We start from the raw sequence: 21,688 nt of genomic DNA on the forward strand, positions 1-21,688 counted from the left end.
AACCCTTAGAGCTGTTATGCCGAATGTTAGAACTTTGAATTGATAATGTTCTCCTATCATCATTTTCTGTGAGCTGGATGGATGGGTATATAGAAATACGCATCTTTGAGGTCTAATGCAGTCATGTAATCTTGTTTTTGTAGTAGTGGGATGTCGTCCTGCAGAGTTACCATTTGAAAGTGTTTGACAGGATATATAGATTTAGGGATCTGAGGCCTAGGATGGGCCTCAGAGTGCCATCCTTTTTTGGAATGAGGAAGTATAGTGAGTATATTCCTGTTCCGTGTTGAGAATGTGGGACCAATTCTATTGCCTGTTTTAGTAGCAGCGATTGTACTTCTTGCTGTAATAGAACATGGTGTTCTGGGGACAGCTTGTGGTAATGTGGAGGAATGTTTGGAGGGGTAGAAATCAATTCTAGGCAATAGCCATTGCAGATAATTGCCAACACCCAATGGTCTGTAGTGAAATTTTGCCAATGGGAGTGGAATTGCTGCAGTCTGCCCCCCACAGATGTGTGGGGTTGAGGGATGGTAATACGTCACTGTTTTGATGGGGTAGTGGTTTGTTTGAAATCTGGAACTTGCCTCTAGTTCTAAAGTATTGGCCTCTATAAGATCCTCTAAATCCCCCTCTCTGGTACTGCTATTGCGGTTGCCATTGTTTTGCCTGGGAGGTAGAAGCCTCTGTGGATTGTGGCTTGAATCCTCCTCTGAATTGTCTGCGAAAGGAGCCTCTATAGGGTGTTGTGTATAAGGCTCCCATTGCTTTGGCAGTGTCTGAGTCTTTTCTCCATTTTTCTATGGCCGTGTCGACTTCAGGGTCAAACAGGTGCTTTTTATAAAAGGCATATTCAGAACTGCCTGCTGTATTTCTGGTTTGAAACCACAGGAACGTAGCCATGCGTGCCTGCATACAGTGATGGCAGTATTCACGCTTCTAGCTGCTGTATCTGCAGCATCAAGGGCAGAACGTATTTGATTGTTGCTTGTGGCCTGACCCTCTTCTACAATCTGTTGTGCCCTTTTTTGGTGTTCCTTTGGGAGGTGTTGTAGGAGTTCCTGCATCTCGTCCCAGTGGGCTCTATCATACCTTGCTAGCAAGGCTTGCAAGTTTGCAATTCGCCATTGGTTGGAAGCCTGAGTCGCTACCCTCTTGTAAGCAGCATCAAATTTTCTACTCTCCTTGTCAGGGGGAGGACTTTCCCCTGGCAACTGGCTATTAGCCCTCTTTCTAGCAGCACTCACTACCACTGAGTCTGGAGGAACTTGGTGGGTAACATAATCAGGGTCTGTAGGAGCAGGTTTATATTTTTTATCAATGTGTGGTTTTATAACCCTAGCTTTGACTGGCTCACTGAATATTTGATCTGCATGTTTAATCATGCCAGGTAGCATTGGAAGGCATTGATATTTTGAGTGCATGGAGGGTAATGTGTTAAAGAGAAAATCCTCTTCTAGGGGTTCAGTGTGCATAAGCACCCCATGGTACGCTGCTGCCCTGGAAATAACCTGCATGTATACAGTAGTGTCATCTGGTGGAGAAGGCTTAAAAGGGTATAAGTCTGGGTCATTGTCAGGAATAGGATCTAGATCATAGAGATCCCAAGGATCAACTGTATCACCATGAGAATATTGTGAATGAGTTGGTGAAGGCAAAAGGTGGTGGGCTAGTGGGTGGTGGCGAAAAAAATAAAGTTGTGGTGAATGAGGGGGTGAAGTATGGATAGGTAATGGCTTCTCCTTCTGTTTATAAATCTTTGCTAGGGGTGGAGCAGTGTCTAAATGTTCTTGAAAGGCCAACTTTCTCTTGGTCGGTAGAGGAGGTGCAGTAATTATTCTGCCAGTCTCTTTATGGATGTGAATTCTTGATTGTCTTCCATCCGTGATCTCAAGGATAGGTTTGATCTCAGTTAGCGACCCTTGACCCAAGGATAGGTCGCGCCCCCTGACGCTGCAGCTCCACCAGCCCAGGCTACTGAAACCTCCAAGCAAGTCCTGCGGAAATACAGTAAGTACCCCCCCCCGCCCAGCCCCTCGCCCTGCCCCGCGCTACTCACCTCCTCTCCTGCTTCTTTCTTCATCTTTGATCTTCTTCTGTGCTCTTCATCTGTATTCTTCATCTGTGTTCTTCATCTGTGTTCTTTCTTCCCTGCACCCCGTCCTGCGTGCTCTTTTCTTCTGTCTTCATCTGTGTTCTTCTTTCTTCCCTGCACCCCGACCTGCGTGTTCTTTCTTCTGTCTTCATCTGGGTTCTTCTTCTGCGTACTTCATCTGGGTTTCTTCCTTCTCTTCTGCACCGCGACCTGCGTGTACTTTCTTCTTTCTTCATCTGTTTTCTTCTTCTGTGTACTTCATCTGGGTTTCTTCCTTCTCTTCTGCACCGCGACCTGCGTGTGTTTTCTTCTTGGCTCTTCTCTCTTCTGCTCCTCGCTCCTCTTCTTCTTCACCTTCCTCTTGGCTCTTCTGTTCTTCTGCTCCTCGCTTCTCTTCTTCTTTACCTTCTTCCTGGCTCTTCTCTCTTCTGCTCCTCGCTCGTCTTTACCTTCTTCCTGGCTCTTCACTCGTCTGCTCTTCTGCTCCTGACTTTTCTCTCTGACCTTCCTCACTCCCCTCCACCTCTGTAACCCACCCTCCCCCCATCTTCCTATCTTTCTTCCCAACTCCCCGCCAGTTCCTAACTCTCCTATCTTCCTATCTTTCTTCCTAACTCCCCGCCACCTTTAACCACCCCTCCCCTAGCTGCTCCAGCACCTGCTTCCAAGCCAACCTGAAACGTACCCACGGACCCTTCGCATGTCACACCTGCAAACTCACCTTCCACCGCGAAACCACTACGCCCGTCAGCCCACGCGCCATCAACCACCTCAAATGCATACTGATCAACGCACGATCCGTCCACAAGCACGCCGTTGAACTATGGGACCTCCTGGACTCCACCGGACGTCGCCTTCATCACTGAGACCTGGATGAACGCCTCCTCGGCCCCCGACATCGCCATAGCCATCCCCGACGGCTACAAGATTTCAAGGAGAGACCGCACCAACCAAGTAGGTGGAGGACTCGCCATCGTCTTCAAGGACTCCATCAACGTCACCACCTCCACCGAAGACACCCCCCCTCGCCGCCGAACACCTGCACTTCCAGATCCACACCGACCCCAGGACCACACTCAGAGGAACTCTCATCTACCGACCCCCTGGACCACGCGCCCTCTTCAGCGACTCCATCACTGACTTCATCTCCCCGCACGCCCTTGCCTCGCCGGACTACATCCTCCTCTGTGACCTCAACTTCCACCTGGAACAGAACAACGACCCCAACACCATCGCCCTGCTCGACAACCTCGCCAACCTCGGCCTCGAGCAACTGGTGAGCACCCCCACCCACATCGCCGGACACACGCTAGACCCCATCTTCTCCGCCAGCAACCACTATCCTTCAGCCTCTCTTCCGCTATACACTGGACCGACCACAGATGTGTCCACTTCACCTTCCGACGCGAGACTCGCCACCTCCGCACACAACCCATCCCACGTCGACAGTGGAACAAAATCCCCATGGAACAGCTTCTCTCCACTCTCAACGACAACCAACCCACCTTCTCCTCCGACCCCAACGACGCAGCCCTCAGCCTCACGAATTGGATCACCAACTGCGCAGACAACCTCGCTCCCCTCAGACGCCTCCCAAGACAGACCAACACCAAAAAACCTCTCTGGTTCACCGACACCCTTAAGGAATCAAAGAAAACCTGCCGCACCCTCGAGAAAGCCTGGCGCAAGGACAACACCGCAGATAACATGACTGCCCTCAAGAACGCTACACGCGAACACCACCAACTGATCCGCGCCACCAAAAGATATTTCTTCACAGACAGACTGGACAAAAACACCCACAACAGCAGAGAACTCTTCAACATCGTCAAAGAGCTCTCCAACCCTAACGCCAACGGCATCACGCCCTCACAAGACCTCTGCAACTTCCTTGCCTCCTTCTTCCATCGTAAGATCACCGACCTACACGACAGCTTCGGACACCAGACCCAGCCAACCACCACAGAACCTACAACCCCAGCCATCACCCTCAACGCCTGGACTCACATCAACACGGAAGAGACCAAAGCCACCATGAACTCCATCCACTCCGGTGCCCCCTCGGACCCCTGCCCACACTTCATCTTCAACAAAGCCGACGACATCATCGCCCGCACCTCCAGACCATCATCAACAGCTCGTTTTCATCTGCTACCTTCCCCGAGAGCTGGAAACACGCTGAAGTCAACGCCCTACTGAAAAAACCTACGGCGGACCCAAGCGACCTGAAGAACTTCCGCCCCATCTCGCTCCTCCCATTCCCTGTCAAAGTCATAGAGAAGACCGTCAACAAGCAACTTACCAACTTCCTTGAAGACAACAGCCTACTTGACCCCTCTCAGTCCGGATTCCGAGCCAATCACAGCACAGAAACCGCCCTCATCTCAGTCACAGACGACATCAGAACCCTGATGGACAACGGAGAAACAGTCGCCCTCAACCTCCTCGACCTCTCGGCTGCCTTCGACACCGTCTGTCACCGCACCCTAATAACCCGCCTCCGCTCCACTGGGATCCAAGGACAGGCCCTGGACTGGATCACCTCCTTCCTCTCCAACCGCTCCCAAAGAGTCTACCTCCCACCTTTTCGCTCAGACCCCACCGAGATCATCTGCGGCGTCCCACAAAGCTCCTCGCTCAGCCCGACTCTCTTCAATATCTACATGAACCCCCTCGCCGACATCGTATGCAAACACAGCATCATCATCACCTCCTACGCCGACGACACTCAACTGATACTTTCCCTCACCAAGGACCCCACCAGAGCCAAGACTAACCTGCAAGATGGAATGAAAGATGTCGCAGATTGGATGAAACTAAGTCGTCTGAAACTGAACTCAGACAAAACAGAAGTCCTCATCCTCGGAAACACCCCGACCGCCTGGGACGACTCCTGGTGGCCCACGGCCCTTAGCACCGCACCGACCCCCTCAGACCATGCACGCAACCTCGGTTTCATCTTGGACCCACTTCTCACCATGACCAAACAAGTCAACGCCGTATCATCCTCCTGCTTCTTCACCCTCCGCATGCTCCGAAAAATCTTCCGTTGGATCCCCGCCGACACCAGAAAGACCGTGACCCACGCCCTCGTCACGAGCCGCCTGGACTACGGCAACACCCTATACGCAGGAACCACCGCTAAACTCCAGAAACGTCTGCAACGAATTCAAAACGCCTCCGCCCGCCTCATCCTCAACACATCCCGCAACAGCCACATCTCCGCCCACCTGAGACACCTGCACTGGCTTCCCGTCAACAAAAGGATCACCTTCCGACTCCTCACCCACGCACACAAAGCCCTCCACAACAAGGGACCCGAATACCTCAACCGCCGCCTCAGCTTCTACACACCCACCCGTCCTCTTCGCTCCGCCAACCTCGCTCTCGCCGCCGTCCCTCGCATCCGCCGCACCACGGCGGGTGGGAGGTCCTTCTCCTACGTGGCGGCCAAAACATGGAACTCCCTCCCCACCATCCTCAGGACCACCCAGGACCACTCCGCTTTCCGGAGACTACTCAAGATCTGGCTCTTCGAGCAGCAGTAACCCCTTCCCCCTAGCGCCTTGAGACCCGCACGGGTGAGTAGCGCGCTTTATAAATATTTATGATTTGATTTGAGTGTCCTCAAACATGATCAGAAGGTCTATAAGATTGTTCATTCAGTGATTTTGAGCTCTGTTTAAGATGGCTCCAATAGTCCTTGCTATTCAGAATAAGAACTTTTTTGGCTCCGAAGATGGTAGTTTTTTCGGGCCCGAAAATACAGCTGGTTGTTTCGGCTCCGAAGCAGGGCTTTGAGGCTTTGACTCCGAGAAGGGAGGACGCTTGCTCGAGTTGGAAGTTGAACTTTTGATGGACTTACTCTACTCAGATACTGATGGAGGAGTGGCCTTTTCAATGCCGAACCCAAAGGTCGGGCGACGAGTGTCTTTTTTCGGGTTGAACTATGGCTCTCTGGCAGTGGAGTACCCAAGGGCTTCGATGACTTTTTATAAGTGGGCCTAGGGGAAGACATACTCACATGATGACCAGCAGTGATCGGCCTATCTTCTTCTAATTCTTCTTCAGAGTTAGTGTCTCTGATGGAAACCGCCGTCTGCGCGTGTTCTTCCTCCATGGTGTCGAGATGTTACGTACTCTTCAACGCCATTTCCAGTCTTCTGGCTCTCTGATCACACAGGGTCTTCTTGGATCGAAACAATCATCAGGCCTCACAATCCTCTTCTTTGTGATCGGGAGAAAGACACAGATTACATTCAAGGTGTTGGTCTGTGTATGAAAATTTCACGTGGCATTGGGGACAAAACTGAAATGGAGTATGATCCATCAGGCTTTGACGCGGTAGGCCCGAACAGGCCAGAGTCGGGCGCACGCGCCCAGAAGGGCAAAATTCAGTTTGACAGTACTATTGATTTTGTAAAGATTCCGATTCGAAATCTTGGAGCAAGAGGAAATGCATCCGAACCTGAGATCGGAAAGAAAACAATCTAACAACGGAGTTGATGCCCATGCGCAGTATGACCGAGAGGAGTCACTCGATCCAGTGACTCCGAAAATACTTATTTGAAGAAAAATAACTTGTAACACTCCAAGCCCAACACTAGATGGTGGAATAATGCATAGCATGTGTATCTGCAGCTACACATGCCATTGAATATATATATATATACAGAAAGACTATATTTACCTATCGATATTCTGGATTTGATGCTCTGTCCTCAAAATATTCTGTGCAACTGATATTATGGTTATGATATTCAGAGTACACAGTGTGATTCTATATGAAGGAATATGTAGATTTTTTTAAGGTACATATTAAAGCACATTCAATCAACTTTTCACAGTCCAACTTTAAAACCTATCAATTAGATGGGAGTTAAAGTAGAAGGTTGTAATGTAGTAAAGTAAGCCGACTTGCAGCTTTATGTGACCCTCAGTTCAGACCCCTCCCTGCCAGACCTCTTACCTGAAGTGGTGGATGTAGAGTCTCCACACTCAAAATTTGTTCGCTGGAGGATGACCCAAGTGGGACATTCTGAATCAGGAAATAATCATACCGGTAAGGCCTGAAAGGATACATTTCACCTTAAGTAAAGTTAGGAAACTTCATATACTTCGTAAAGTATGGAGTTTCCTAATTCTGACCAACTTTGCGAGTGAAGTTTTAATTTAAGTTGGTACTAATTTAAAACAACTTTACAGAGAGCTTGCATCATATCCATCAAAAACATTTTGGGAAATTAATGGTGAACAGTGTGTTTTAAACATTTTAGGGATGCTACAATGGGAAAAAACTAAATAGAATTTAAAGCCATTTTACAGGGGAAGTTGGAAAGGTCCCACAATTAATTTCACGGTAAGGTTGTGACAAAAGATTAATAGCTCAATTACATTGTCACAGGTAGGCTGTGCAAAACGTGTTGTACAAAAGAAGGCCTTCGTTAGATATTGACCAGCAGGGCAGGTAGACATCAGGCCTCCAAAAATCATAAAAATGTTACTAGACCTGCAGGTTGAGTAGCTTGAAAAATCTACTCGACCTAATGTACTTGACCCGGAAACGGGTCTATAATTGTGTGATCCTAGGCAAATAGTAGTTTAGAATCACCTTTTTCTTTGTTCTCACATGAATGCACCTTCAAATATGTGAGTTCAGCGTTTCTGCTGTAAAAAATATTCTCTGTTCGATTAAATACACTAAACGTTTGCTCCATTTATAGTAAATCTAGCCCACATATAGGGTACACATGATCCATGCATGACTTGCGTCTTAGTGTACTAATAGCTTTGCCATCAGGGCAGGAGTGTTTCTTAGTTTATGTTTAAACACTCACTTTTAATAAATATATTACTAAAGCATGATGTGGTAGCGCACTGTCATTTACAGACAGTACATTTCCAAGAAATGTCCAAAAACCTTCCCACTAACTTGCAGCTTTACTGATAAAACTATATAGTGTATTAACAATCTGTGAAAATTGGGTTTCAGAAAACATTGATCATTTGCACATCATCAAGTAAAGGGTACTGACTTTGTTTTCATTCTATTAAAACATTTTTTTTTTCAAGAAGTAGAAAAATGATCTTTCACAGCTACTGAAATATATTTTGAAATGTTTGTAAAGCTGACTTAGTTATATAAAGGTTGTGTGTTAGGGAAAACCTGATACCAAAAGCCTTTTATTTCACATAGGCCAGAGAGTTCACCTTACAAAATCCTGGAACTATGCAGTCACCAGGAAAAGTATTTGCACTGCAAGAAGACAAACTGACTTTTGACCCTTTCTGCCCTCTTGGGGGGGAGACTAGCCTAATAGAAATAGGACGATCTGCCCCCAAGTGGGGCATAAATGGCTTAAAATAAAATTGCCCCCCCCAGGGGAGAGTCCCTTGCCTAAGGGGTTGCTCCTCTTGCATGAAACTGGCACAACAAAAATCCCTGGTGTCTAGTGGTTACTGCCCCCCCACGGAGCAGATTGGCCTAACAACAATAGGCCTATCTGCCCCAAAGGTGGGCAGAAATGGCCTAAAATAAAATTGCCCCCCCCCCCCCCCGGAGGAGGGAGCCTTGGCTAAGGGGGCACCCCCCAACTGTTAAAAAAAAGACCCCTGGTGCCTAATGGTTTCTGCCCCCATCCCTTGGGGGCAGACTGGCCTAAATGAAATAGGCCGATCTGCCTCCAAGCGGGACAAAAATGGCCTAAAATAAATTTGCTCCACAGGGATGTGACCCTTATGAATTTATATTAATAAAAAATCCCTGGTGTCTAGTGGTTTCTGTCCCCCTTGTGGGCCAGATTGGCCTAATAAAAGTAGGCCGATCTGCCCCCAAGGGGGGCAGAAATGGCCTGAAATCAATTTGCCCCCCAGGGGAGCGACCCTTATGAAACTATATTAAAAAAAAAAAAAATCCCTGGTGCCTAGTGGTTTCTGCTCCAAAGACCCTTGCTCCCCTCCAGTAAAAAAAAAAAAAAAAAAAAAAAAAAAAAAAGTAAATAATCTCTGGCGTCCATAGGTAGGGGAATGGGGGGCGGGGGAGATGAGGGAGGAAGATAAGCGATTCCCATTCCAACCCTGCCCAGGGGAGGGGGGGCTGGGTGCAGGAAATAGTGGTTACGTCCTAGACACCCGAGGGGTTAATGGAACTTTACTTTCTGAGCAAGTAGTCCGTACTTTCCAGCAAATCTAGGCATGGCTGAAATTCAATAAAAGTGAAGGGTCAGCACTTCTCAACACGGTGATATAGCCACAAACAACAAGGGCATACCACTGTTAAACCACTTGCAAAAAGCAAGGTGTATCAAGTAAAATGTTTCACCTTATCAGTATTTTAAAGACTACTATGCAAGGTGATTATCTGATCTTGCACTAAGTTCCCTTCTAGAAAATAAAGTGCAAAATTATGCTTTGAAATCACATTGGGTCAGGTACTTTGGCCAAAACATGATAAGCTATAGATTATACTTAAAAAAAACTCCAGTCATCATTTCTCTACATGTACCTTGCTCTCATTTTGCTCCTTTAGGCTCTCTTGCACTCTCTGCCCACTCCCAATGTCTGCCTGTGCTGCCTCTCTCAATCTTTTCCCTAGTATCTCTTTCTGATTGCTGCTCCCTCAATCTTCCCATTTCTGTCTCTCCTGGTCTTGTTTGCTTTTCCTATGTACTCTCCTTTCTCTGGTCTCCTTTTTTAGACAGTTTTCGCCCTTTTTTTTCTCTTGTCTTCTTTTCAATATTTTTATTCTCTCTCTAGCCCTTTTCTCCATATAACCACTTATGACAACTGAAAGTTTCCCTCGGCTAAGCATGGCCATTAACAGCACCTGCCACCTTTCTTTGACCACTCTGCTTTTCGCTGTTCCTCATACCAGAAGCCTACCACCCTTGCCGCCTCCTGGAAATGGATAGGTCCCCCACAATGAAGGCCCAAACAAGTTAATGAAATGTGGCCCTCATATCCCAGCAGCCTGTTGTCAATTCATGTTGGACAGAATACACTAGACTACATGGATCTAGTGGGTTTTAAATACTTTAGGGCACTGATGTCCACCACACTACTTTCACAGTGTGAGTAACTTCAACGGCTCATCCACTGTACTGGAAAATAAATTATTTCAGGTAAAAAAAAAAAAAAAACATTTCCTTTTCCATAATCGGAGTTGGTATGTGAGGGAAAAGCTTCCAAACAGCCTTAAATTAGATTTTTTTGATGTGCTGTATTGCACAACACGCTGTGCGTACTGACTTTACACAGCAAAACAAAGTGAAAGCCAGTCACACAAAAGAATCTGCTGGATAGTACAAGTGTTCACACTTTTCCAAATCACAGTAGTTTACCACTTGTAAAATCGGGGTATCACCTGTGAAAGTAAAAGGCTTCATAAGATCCCTATTACAGAGAGAAAGATCAAGCTGTCGCCATGCAAATTGACTAATCACTGCAACGTGTGTAGCTGAGGTATTTAGGCAAGGGCTTGGTCAGCACCCAGGGAAATCTTTCAGGCCCAGAAATGTCTGAGAACAAGGTACCTAGGGAAGTCCGTAGTGCAGAAGTTTGTGTGGATCCCAATACTTTTTCTTAGCCAGAATATCCTGCAAACACCAAACTTTGGCTAAATAACAGATTTTACTTATATTTCTGTGAAGGAAAATTCCAGACTCTGAGAGCATCCACTGAATTCCTAACACCCAGCGTTCCCACACTTCTCACAATAAAAAACTACCCCAAATGTTCACTATTATCCATTTAGTACATTAATGATATAAGACCTCATAACAGCAATTTATTTGATTTGACAACACAGAAAATAAAGATGAATCAGAATTTCAAAGTCGTCAATACATTTCAGAAAGCAGATCCATACGACACAGGACAAAGTATAATATACAAAAACCAGAAAAAGTTAATCGATGTTATGCAGGGATGTCTAGATAGATCAATTGTAGTACAAATACTTTCAGCTAGTGTGCTGACCCTGGCAGGGTTATCTAGATATTAAACCATTTTTTTAAATATAGACTGGCAGGCTATATAGGGTTATTTCAGACTCCTAGCTAGCATATTTAGACCCTACTGTAGCAGGCACAAAAACCCAACAAACTATCTGGCTCCTACAAACAAAATATTGATCTGTAGAGCAGGTACATTATCTCAACAGGCTATATTTCACAACAGGCAAGTGTAGGCTAGAGCAATGACATTCAAATATAGGTTGTACTTGACTTATAACTCTACATTGGGACAAGGGCTAATCACCATTCAATATTGAAATCTAGAGCTTCCTGATTGGACATTGCTTCTAAAGGACTGGTAGATTTGGGTAGTGGCAACCACTTATGTATCAGGAATAGGAAATGTCATAAAAAGTTCTGTCATAAAAACATGACGAAGTGTGCAATCTTTTCACACAGCATATTTATGTTTGACAAACCATATGTGAAAGGTGAGAAGGGAGTCCAGCTAATACTAATTGCATTCCTGGCTTCTCATCTGTGATGCACACTAGTGCCGATAGTACCTTTCATCTCAGCTCCTCACACACAACACTGTGGCATCCCACAGGGGTCCATAATATCCCCTCTACTCTTCACCATCTACCCAACCTCCTTAAAAGAAAAACCTGACTAAATCATTCAACCTCACTTGTTACAACTATGTATTTGACACCCAAATCATTTTTAAAAAATAGATGGCGTGAAAGACCTCTACAATTTAAAAGTAGATGACTGCCTTTGGGCCATGAACACATGGATGATGAATAACTATCTAAAGCTAAATACCACAAAGAAAGAGCTTATTACCTGTAGACAATGACAAAACACCTCTAAGGAACATGAGGCCCAGCCAACAATCTCAAGAGAAGTCAGGAACATAGGAGTAACCATGGATTCAGACCTTTTTTTATACTACAAGTTAACGTAAAACAGAGTGGCGTCTACACAATGGAAACACCACATTGCATTCTCCCATACTTTTGATACCAACAGAAGCTGCACGTGATACTCACACTCATCTCCAAGCTTGACTATACCAACAGCCTATACCCTGGCACAGCAGCATTCACAATATGCAAAATACAACTCACCTAAAATACTGCTGCAAGATTTATTTTATGCCTTCACCCAAGAGACCTCCAGTCTTACAATCACTCCACTAGCTATGTATATCAACAAGGGAAATGTTCAAGGCACTTTGTATTGTTCACAGAGCCTCCAAGGAAAAAGACCACTATACTTATAAGCTAAGTTCAAGCAATAAAAACAAACAGGACACGGCGCTCCACCACTTAACATATACCACCTTACCATAAGAAATAAGTAGGGGGCACCGCTTTCTCAGTACAAGCCAAGGTTTGGAACACACTACTAGTCGGCATTCAGAGCATCCAGAAGCTGATACACTTTGAAAGACAGTTGAAAAAATGGCTATTTGGAACACAACTGTACCTCCAAATATCCTGGGTATAGAACTTGGAAGGGCAGTTGTACCCTCAAGCTCAATCTTTAGCCTACAATCCACAGGTTGGAATCAACCTAACAAGAGAACTACTTTTGATAAGCTGGTATGTTAAGGAGAGCGGACCTTTGCTTCGCTGGGGTATTACATTGTTATGCAAGCTCATTTCTGGCCCACATTAATACTAATACCAAAACGTTCAGAGGTCGTCATCCAACTGTAACTTACCCCTCTTTCATTCAAGTAAGGCATATATGCTACGAGGGTTGTCCATCGTCAATGCTGTGCAGCCATCACTAAATGAACAGACATTGAATAACTGAAGAGATCTGCCACACACTCCGGGTCACTCAAAGGTCTTTCATTTACTCCATGACAGCTGATCCCGAATAGCTGCACACCATGGCCACTTATTTTCATCTCACAATGGCTTCATATATGAGATGATCATAACAAAGCAGCAATGCACATCCCAGCAAATCTCTCCACTTCTCTCTCCCTCCAACAATGCCAGCTGTGGGCCAGACATTTACACTGGGAGCAGACTTATTAAGATTTTGTATCTGGGTTGTGTGACGTTTGTGGCGCTATCCAGACACAATCATTTTTGGTAGTTACTAAGCCATGCAACGTCATCTTGCATGGCTTTGTGTAGTTTAGTAAATACAAACTAACATGAGGCAGCGGATAGCACTGCCTTGCGCTGGGAAGGCATTCTTTGGGTGGAGCACCGGTGTTCTCATGCACCCACCTATGGATTCTGGTGCAATCATAGATTTTATAAAGTAAGTAAACTTGGGAAAATGCTATGCCTTCCCCAGTAAGGCATAACAAGGAGAAATAGATTTCTTTCTCCTTTTTAGTTTCTCTTTATAAGTGTGCTGCAGTGTGCAGTACACATGTAAAGAGGAATTTGCCTCTAAGGATTGTTTTTGTGTAGGAAGTTGTCCATCCCTGCACAAAAACAATCCTGCCTGTGACACAGGCACTCTTGCACCATGGCGCATATTGCCAGTGTTGGGACTAGGCAGCAAAGTGCGTAAGTGCTAAGAGACAGTAGAAATGTGCCATATCTTTGTAAGTATGATGCATTTCTGCTGTCTTCTTTTCATGGAAGGCAGTGCAGCAAGTTTCCTTGCTGCATTGTGTGAAATATAAGTAAATCTGCCCCAAATTTTCTAACTGGACAACCCAGTGAAGTAGCCAGCATGAGAAGTACCATATTGGGATCCGGAGAGCTGTTCAATGCTGCCAGCTTACTGAAAAACCATACACTGCACAATTGTTTTTCTCACACCTCATCATTCTCCACAAGGCTATGCGTTGCATCTCATAATACTATAACCGTATCTTGGTGGTCATCACACTCAAAATGGAAACACTTCCAACATTGGCTCACAAAAAAGGCAACACCCTTGTAATCACACACTACACCATAGTGCCCATGTAGTTAAGTGCTTCAGTGCCACACATAGGGGTAGTAAGTGCCATACAAATGTCAATACATTAGAATATAATATTTATCATATGTGCATCACCAAAATGTGTTTTAATGCTATGAAGATCTTTGTTTTCATCACACTTTAGAATTATAAATCAAAATGTGCTTCATTTATGCTTTTGTAACTGCTGATATGTCATGCTGAAGTATTTGCACCATTCATCTAACGGTATTTAACTTTTTGTGAATTAGTAACAAATTGACATCCTACAGCATTTATTTTTGTACTCCCTGTAGGAAGTTGTCCCTGTATATACTATCTCAAAGTGAGGAATAGTGTGCACAGAGTCCAAAGGTTTCCCTTAGAGGTTGATAGTGGCAAAAGTAGATACTACTAATGCTCTATTTTGTGGTAGTGTGGTCGAGCAGTAGGCTTATCAGATGGTAGAGTTAATTATTTGTTGTACACACAGGCAATAAATAGGAAACACACTCAAAGACTTAACTCCAGGCCAATAGTTTTTATATAGAAAAATATATTTTCTTAATTTATTTTAGAATCACAAGATTCAACATTTGAGGTAAGTATATAAAATGCAAGGTACTTCACACAGGTAATTAAGGAACTTTGATTTAAAACAGTAGTACACACAGTTTAGGTTAAAATGGCAATAAGCTATTTTAAAAGTGGACAGTGCAAAAATCAACAGTTCCTGGGGGAGGTAAGTTTGGTTAGGTTTTGCAGGTAAGTAACGCACTTACACAGTTAGTCTCCTGGGCATAGGCAGCCCATTGTTGGGGGTTTAAGGCAACCCCAAAGTCACTGCACCAGTAACACAGGGCTGGTCAGGTGCAGAGGTCAAAGGAGGGCCCAAAACACACAGGCACCTATGGAGAACAGGGGTGCTCACGTTCCGGTCTGCTGGCAGGTAAGTACCTGCGTCCTCGGGGAGCAGACCAGGGGTGTTTTGTAGAGCACTGTGGGGGACACAAACAGGCACACAAAACACACCCTCAGTGACACAGGGGTGGCCGGTTGCAGTGTACAAAGTAGGCGTGGGGTTTGCTATAGGAAGAAATGGAGGGACCTGGGGTCACTTAGGTGATGCAGGCAGGGCACAGGGGGGCTTCTCGGGCCAGCCACCGACTGGGCTAGGATGAGGGCCGCCTGCTGGTCACTCCTGCACTGGTAGGTGGTTCCTCTGAGTCCTGGGGGCTGTGGGTGCAGTACTTGGTCCAAGCGTCAGGGGGTGCCTCTGGATTCTCTCTGCAGGCGTCGCTGTAGGAGAGCAGGGGGGTCGACTCCGGGTACTCACATAGTCTCAGTCACCTGGGAGTCCTCTCTGAAGTGTTAGTTCTCTGGAGCTCGAGCCAGGGGCGTCTGGTTTAGAGTTAGAAGTCTAACGCTTCCGGCAGGAAGGAAGAGTTCTTTCAAAGTTGTTTCAAAGTTGCAAAAATGCTGCTGTTTTTTTTTAATTTTATTTTTTAACAGTGCCGCTGTTCTCGGGAGTTTCTCGGTCCTTCGGTTTCAGGGCAGTCCTCCGAGGCCGCTGGTCCCTGTTCGATGTATCGCTGTGCAGGTTCTTTGAGTCTGGAGACAGGCCAGTAGGGCTTGGGCCAAGTCAGTTGGTGTCTCCGTCATCTCTGCGGGGCTTTCTGGTCATCAGTCCTTTCTTCAGGTTGCAGGAATCTGATTTCCTGGGTTCAGGGTCACCCCTAAATACTAAATTTAGGAGTGTGTTTAGGTCTGGGGGCAGTAGCCAATGGCTACTGTCCTGGAGGGTGGCTACACCATCTTTGTGCCTCCTACCTGAGGGGAGAGGGGAACATCCCTATTCCTATTGGGTGAATACTCCAATCTCAAGATGGAAGATTTCGAAAGGCAGGGGTCACCTCAGCTGAGGACACCGTAGGGGCTGTCCTGACTGGTGGGTTGCTCCTCCTTGTTTTCCTCATTATCCTCTCCTGCCTTGCCGCCAAAAGTGGGGGAAGTGGCCGGAGTGGTGGGCATATTCACTAGCTAGGATGCCCTGGGGTGCTCTAACAAAAGGCATGAGCCTTTGAGGCTCACCGCCAGGTGTTACAGTTCCTGCAGGGGGAGTTGAGAAGCACCTCCACCCAGTACAGGCTTTGTTCCTGGCCACAGAGTGACAAAGGCACTCTCCCCATGTGGCCAGAAACTCGTCTGGTTGGGGCAGGCTGGCAGAAACTGGTCAGCCTAGCACTAGGAGTCGGACTGGTATTCAGGGGGCATTTCTAAGATGCCCTCTGGGTGTATTTTACAATAAATACCACACTGGCATCAGTGTGCATCTATTGTGCTGAGAAGTTTGATACCAAACTTCCCCGATTTCAGTGTAGCCATTATGGACAAACTCCCAGACCATATACTCTTATGGCTACCCTGCACTTACAATGTCTAAGGTTTTGCTTAGACACTGTAGGGGCATAGTGCTCATGCACGTATGCCCTCACTTGTGGTATAGTGCACCCTGCATTAGGGCTGTAAAGGCCTGCTGGAGGGGTGACTTACCTATGCCACAGGCAGTGAGAGGTGGGCATGGCACTCTGAGGGAAGTGCCATGTCTACTTAGTGTTTTTCTCCCCACCAGCACACACAAGCTGTGAGGCAGTGTGCATGTGCTGAGTGAGGGGTCCCAAGGGTGGCATAAGACATGCTGCAGCCCTTAGAGACCTTCCTGGCCACAGGGCCCTGCGTACAAGGAGTACTATTTATGAGGGACTTATCTGTGTGCCAGGGCTGTGCCAATTGTGGGAACAAAGATACAGTTTAGTGAAAGAACACTGGTGCTAGGGCCTCGTTAGCAGGGTACCAGCACACTGTCGAGCATGACTGGTATCAACAAAAGGCAAAAAGTCAGGGGGTAACCGTGCCAAGGAAGGCATTTCCTTACACTCCCTGTACAGAAGGCCATTGTATTTATGCAATCTTGCAGCTGTGGAATAGTGGGATTCCTTTATCATGGCGTTTTCCGAAAAAATATGAATTTATCACATTTGCCAAATAATCCATCATCTGCATAACCTGTGGATTTTCACAAAAAAGTTGTTTCTAGCTCTAACAGGTCAAAATTACAAAAAATTCTGTAACACGTTCTGCCATTCAGCAGAAGGACCTTTCCAAAGATGACTGGTCATCGTTCAGTTATTATACTGCTGTATTTCGATGTGAAACTGGTGCTAATAAAGTGAAATATTTGATCATACAGTGCTAACATATGCAAAAAATACAAAATAATTAAGTGATACAATTAGAAAATATGCTGCACTGCCACATAATTTGTGTTTTTTTTGCCACATAATCTAGTCAACAGTGCCAAATGATTTAGGCCTCTTTTGCCACCTAATTTCAGTGGCCCCGTCTGTACTACAGAGATTGTCACATAGTTCACTCAACAAAATACTCTCACTTTGCCGTCAAAGGAAGAAAAGTAAACAATTTCTCCACAACAGAAGAAAAAGCAGCAATTATTTATAAGACATAGCTTCACATTTGATCTGTCTTGGAACAGGCAGTGAATGCAACAATCTAAAAACACTTAGACATTTTTATTGCTCATTCACTGCCTGAACTCCTGGACCTCTATACTGTGCCAGGTACCTTGGTCTTTTGCGTGGGCTAAAGATAATTACGGGCTGGCCTGGTCCTCAAATGTACCCAGTGGCTTCAGCCCTGAACCGTGAGCCCTCAGGATCGATAACGAGAAGCCAGTCAAGGAACAAAAGCGCATACTTAAGATTCAAGGACCTCAGTTGCCTCTTAATCTCAATAAAAGACTCTGCCTACGAACCCGCCTTGTATAGTCCCAATAAATGTTGACCGAACCAATGTCCAGCTGACCAGGTCCATGAGCCCTAGACACCTGCAGGATATGATCCTTGTCACGAAAGTTCAGGAGCTGCGCCACAATAGCCATCAGGGGGGGCATTCAAGGGGGGGGGGGATGGGAGTGGAAGGTGTCTACCTGGCACCCTCTGGGCCCGCTCGACAGTAAACAACTTCGAAGGAGGTCCTTCCAGCAGCATGGAGACCAACCAGTCCTCAACATATAACTTGGCCGACAGACCCTCCGCCCGCTCGAGGACTCCCAACAACCCAATGTTATTATGGTGGAATGGCACTACATATAATTAGATTTCGCTGCCTTGCCACATTATATCCACTAGCAGCTTCTCCAGATGATCCTGCACCCTGCACACCTCCCTAGTGGTGGGACTGGTCACTCGACTCCACATGAGGGTGTGTTCCACAACTCCAACTCTCTGCCAGTTTCCTATTCCAGCCCGTAGGAGACCCATCTCTTGAGTGACTGAATCAATTTTAAGTTCCAGAGAGTTCTTGGTATCCCCAAAGACTGCCAAAAATTGCTGCAGTGTGGGCCCCCAAGCTCCGGTCCGCTGCGTCTGAAGGGAGACTCCCCATGCATGCCAGCAGGTACTTGCTGTAGCCCACCTACACTCCAACCTGGCCACAGCAGACTTCCCAACTACAGCTCCCAGGGAGGGGAATAGACACCAGCCCCCAGTGTGGTGCCCAATCCACCACCCCAGGGCAAGAGCACCTCAGCCCCCTCACCACTCACCACCACCACAGCAGAAATAAGCCAGGCCACGCTGGACAGGCAGCAACATCCAATGCTCCCAGGTCACTCCACTGATTTTCAGTGGGCTCTCAGGAACAGTCCAATCCCAGCAGCTGCCCCTCACCAGGCTGGGCCTCCTCACACTGTTGGCAGCAGGCAACTCCTAAGGGTCCAACAGCCCCTCACAGGCACAGCAGCATCCTCGCCGCACATCCATTTAACAGGCCTTTGACAACAGGCTACCTCTACAGCATTGCCGGCCTGGAATTCCCTCAGCTATTCAATGCCCCTTCCTCGGGGCACGACAGGGCACCAAGTCATCAATGGCAATTCCCAGGTACACTGCTGGGTCCCTGGATAAGCAGAGTCTTCTTGGGAGGGCCCTGGCCCCACTCAACTTCAACCGGGCTACTTGCAAAGGATCCACAGCTGCTCACTATGGGCCACAGTGGTGGGTCCTCACCAGCGCCCCCTCACATCTACCAGTCGCAGGACCCAACTGCACCAGCTCCACTCCAATTATAGACCACTGCTAGCCTTCAAATCCCACTGATCTCGGTTTAGGGTCTGTCTTGGGTACCCACTGCCATTTTGGCTCCACAGATGCCGAGCAGTTCATAACGCCCCCGGGGACAGATCATCTCCCAAGATGGGGGAAACCAGTACTGCTACACGCTCCTGGGCTCAGTCATCTCTCTAAGTTTGGGGCCCCCTGGAAGCCCTAAAGACCAGGATAAATGTGGTATGGGCTGCACCTCCCGAGCTCTCCAGAAGCTCAACTGGCTCCGTGCAGCACTAAGCTACACCTTCCGAAGCATTAGACTGATTGAACCCTGGGTTAAGCATGCCCTACAGAGGTAGCAGAACTAGATAAGTTTAAGTGAGGCATTCCTGGATATGTATGGAGTGGCGAGTAAAATATTGTCCCCGTCTTTATCTGTGATCTGGGTAGCTATGTTCTCATCCCAGCAAGCTCCGAGTGTTCTTAGGCCCCCCATGGCCTGCGATATTAACCCATTATAAAGTAATCGCCTTCACTTTGCCAGTGGGTTATCAGTGGCTCCATGAGGGGGGCTACATGGACCCTCTCCAACGTAGGCATAGCCCCAGGGAGGTGGTGATCCCCGGAAGCTAATGGAGGACCGAAACAGACCCCGTTTACATTATTGAGTATGTGCCCCAGGGAGGTGGTGGTCCATAGGCATGGGGGTTGGGGGGAGGGGAGGAGGGTGGAAGAGGCCATTGGGCCTCCCCACTTATTAAAAGCATTTGCCCCAGGGGTGTGTGGTCCTTTCTGCTCATAATTCATTGTAGCCCCGGGGAGGTGGTGGTCCCCATGGATGTGAGGGAGGCCATTGGGCCTACCTCACTTATTTAAAGCATTTTTGGCCCAGGGGGTGGTAGTGGTCCCCAGGGCGTATAGAGGCCGTGGCCCCCTGCTGATATTTTACAAATCCCCCCGGGGAGGTGATGGTCCCCAGGGCGCATTAAAAAGAAAAAGTCCCCTGGGGACCAACCTTGCCCACCCGGGGGCTCAGTTAAAAACAAGAGCAAGAGGCCAGGCTTTTAATTTTTTTTTTTTTTTAACCACAGATTAGGGCACCCATTGCACATTTGTGGTAAAAATACAAAAATAAAAATGCTATTTAGCCAGAGGGTTCGGGGGGGGGGGGGGGGAGATGGACACCCCAGAACCAATCCTAAGGGGTCAGGGTGTTCGTAACTTGCTCCTTTTGTATTTGTTATTATATTTGTCTGGGACTCTGCTTCAGCAGAGTGCCAAGATGGCTGACAACACTAACAGCTTTGATGCTGAAGTGTTGTCAGCTAATCAGATCTCAGCATGAGATCGGAAGGGGTCACAAATCCTTCACGCCCTTATATTTACAAATTTGGGTTTTCTTTAATTTCTCTAAAACTACTGAATGAAATTACACCAAAACAAAAAAAGGTTGCTTTCTGGACCAGGGCCTACCTTTCTGCTGAGTGTGGTGTAATTTAATCCAGTAGTTTCAGCGATATTGCGGTTCAAAATCCCTATTGAAAAATGAATGTAGAAAATGTGTGTTTGGGACCCTGATCCCGCTTTTCTTAGCACCTCCCCTGGACAGATCACCTCAAAAAACTTTCCAGAAAGCAGCTGACATGACTGGCAAATTGTTTTGGAATGTTTCATGAAGATTTGTCAAGTGGCACCAAAGATACAGACAAGCAAAAATAAATGCTTTTTATATAGAAACTAAGTCATAACTATAACTGACTACCACTAGGCAATATATATATATATATATATATATATATATATATATATATACACACATATATATACATATACACACATTTATTTAAAGGTACTACACACACATTAATGTTGTTACACATGTGTAATACATATATGTATTTTAATTATGTGCTGCGGGGTCCCCACACAGGTGTGACTATTTAGTGCTTAGGCCTATTGATGAGGTCCCTGCAAGTGAAGAAAATAACAACCTAGGCACATTTTAAACTGCTAGAAAATGACAATCAAATCTAACTCCCTTCATAGTAAAATAAATCTGATTTTGACCCAAAAAATTAGTTATCAGAATGGTTACTTGTTTGGATGCACACATTTCGCAGGGATAATCACTGAAGTAGACTTTGTATAGAGGCATGTGATGGAGTGTGTTGTATTTAAAATAAAATGAGAACATATGCAGAGACAAAAGACAAGAATTACTCACTTTTAAACGGGCAATCTGAATCGTTGAAAATTCCCTCTCACCGTTTATCACTGGGACCAGGCGACTATACAAAGCCTAAAATATAAAATCAGAATTTAAAGCAAGTGATGAAATTTAAACCAACTATACAAGTGTCCGTCCTCAATATGGAATGTGGGGCTTAGATAATTATACTCCAAAACCCCCAAAAATCACAGCACCTTGTATATTTAAAGATACAGCAGGTCAGGGAATTAATCCAGAAAAGAGACCAACCAAGAATATATAAAGACAACAGAAAGATGTTCATGTTCATATATGGTACTTTTAGTTCATAAGGCTCGCTTATAGTACTAGACTAAAAGAGCAGCACACACTTGCAGGA

The 21,688-nt window shown here is 46.2% G+C and overlaps 1 protein-coding gene across 3 annotated transcripts in view; it reads right to left on the minus strand.

Moving 5' to 3' along the window:
* Window positions 1-21,688, minus strand: part of MTHFD1L (methylenetetrahydrofolate dehydrogenase (NADP+ dependent) 1 like) — a 1,484,080-nt gene that overhangs the window by 924,470 nt on the left and 537,922 nt on the right. For all 3 annotated transcript variants that reach the window (XM_069234289.1, XM_069234288.1, XM_069234290.1), the window contains one exon: window positions 21,325-21,399. In XM_069234289.1, the coding sequence (XP_069090390.1) occupies window positions 21,325-21,399 (75 nt within the window). The remainder of the gene's footprint in view (window positions 1-21,324; window positions 21,400-21,688) is intronic.

The sequence above is a fragment of the Pleurodeles waltl genome, chromosome 5 (genome assembly GCF_031143425.1).
Source record: "Pleurodeles waltl isolate 20211129_DDA chromosome 5, aPleWal1.hap1.20221129, whole genome shotgun sequence".
NCBI classification, from domain to species: domain Eukaryota; kingdom Metazoa; phylum Chordata; class Amphibia; order Caudata; family Salamandridae; genus Pleurodeles; species Pleurodeles waltl.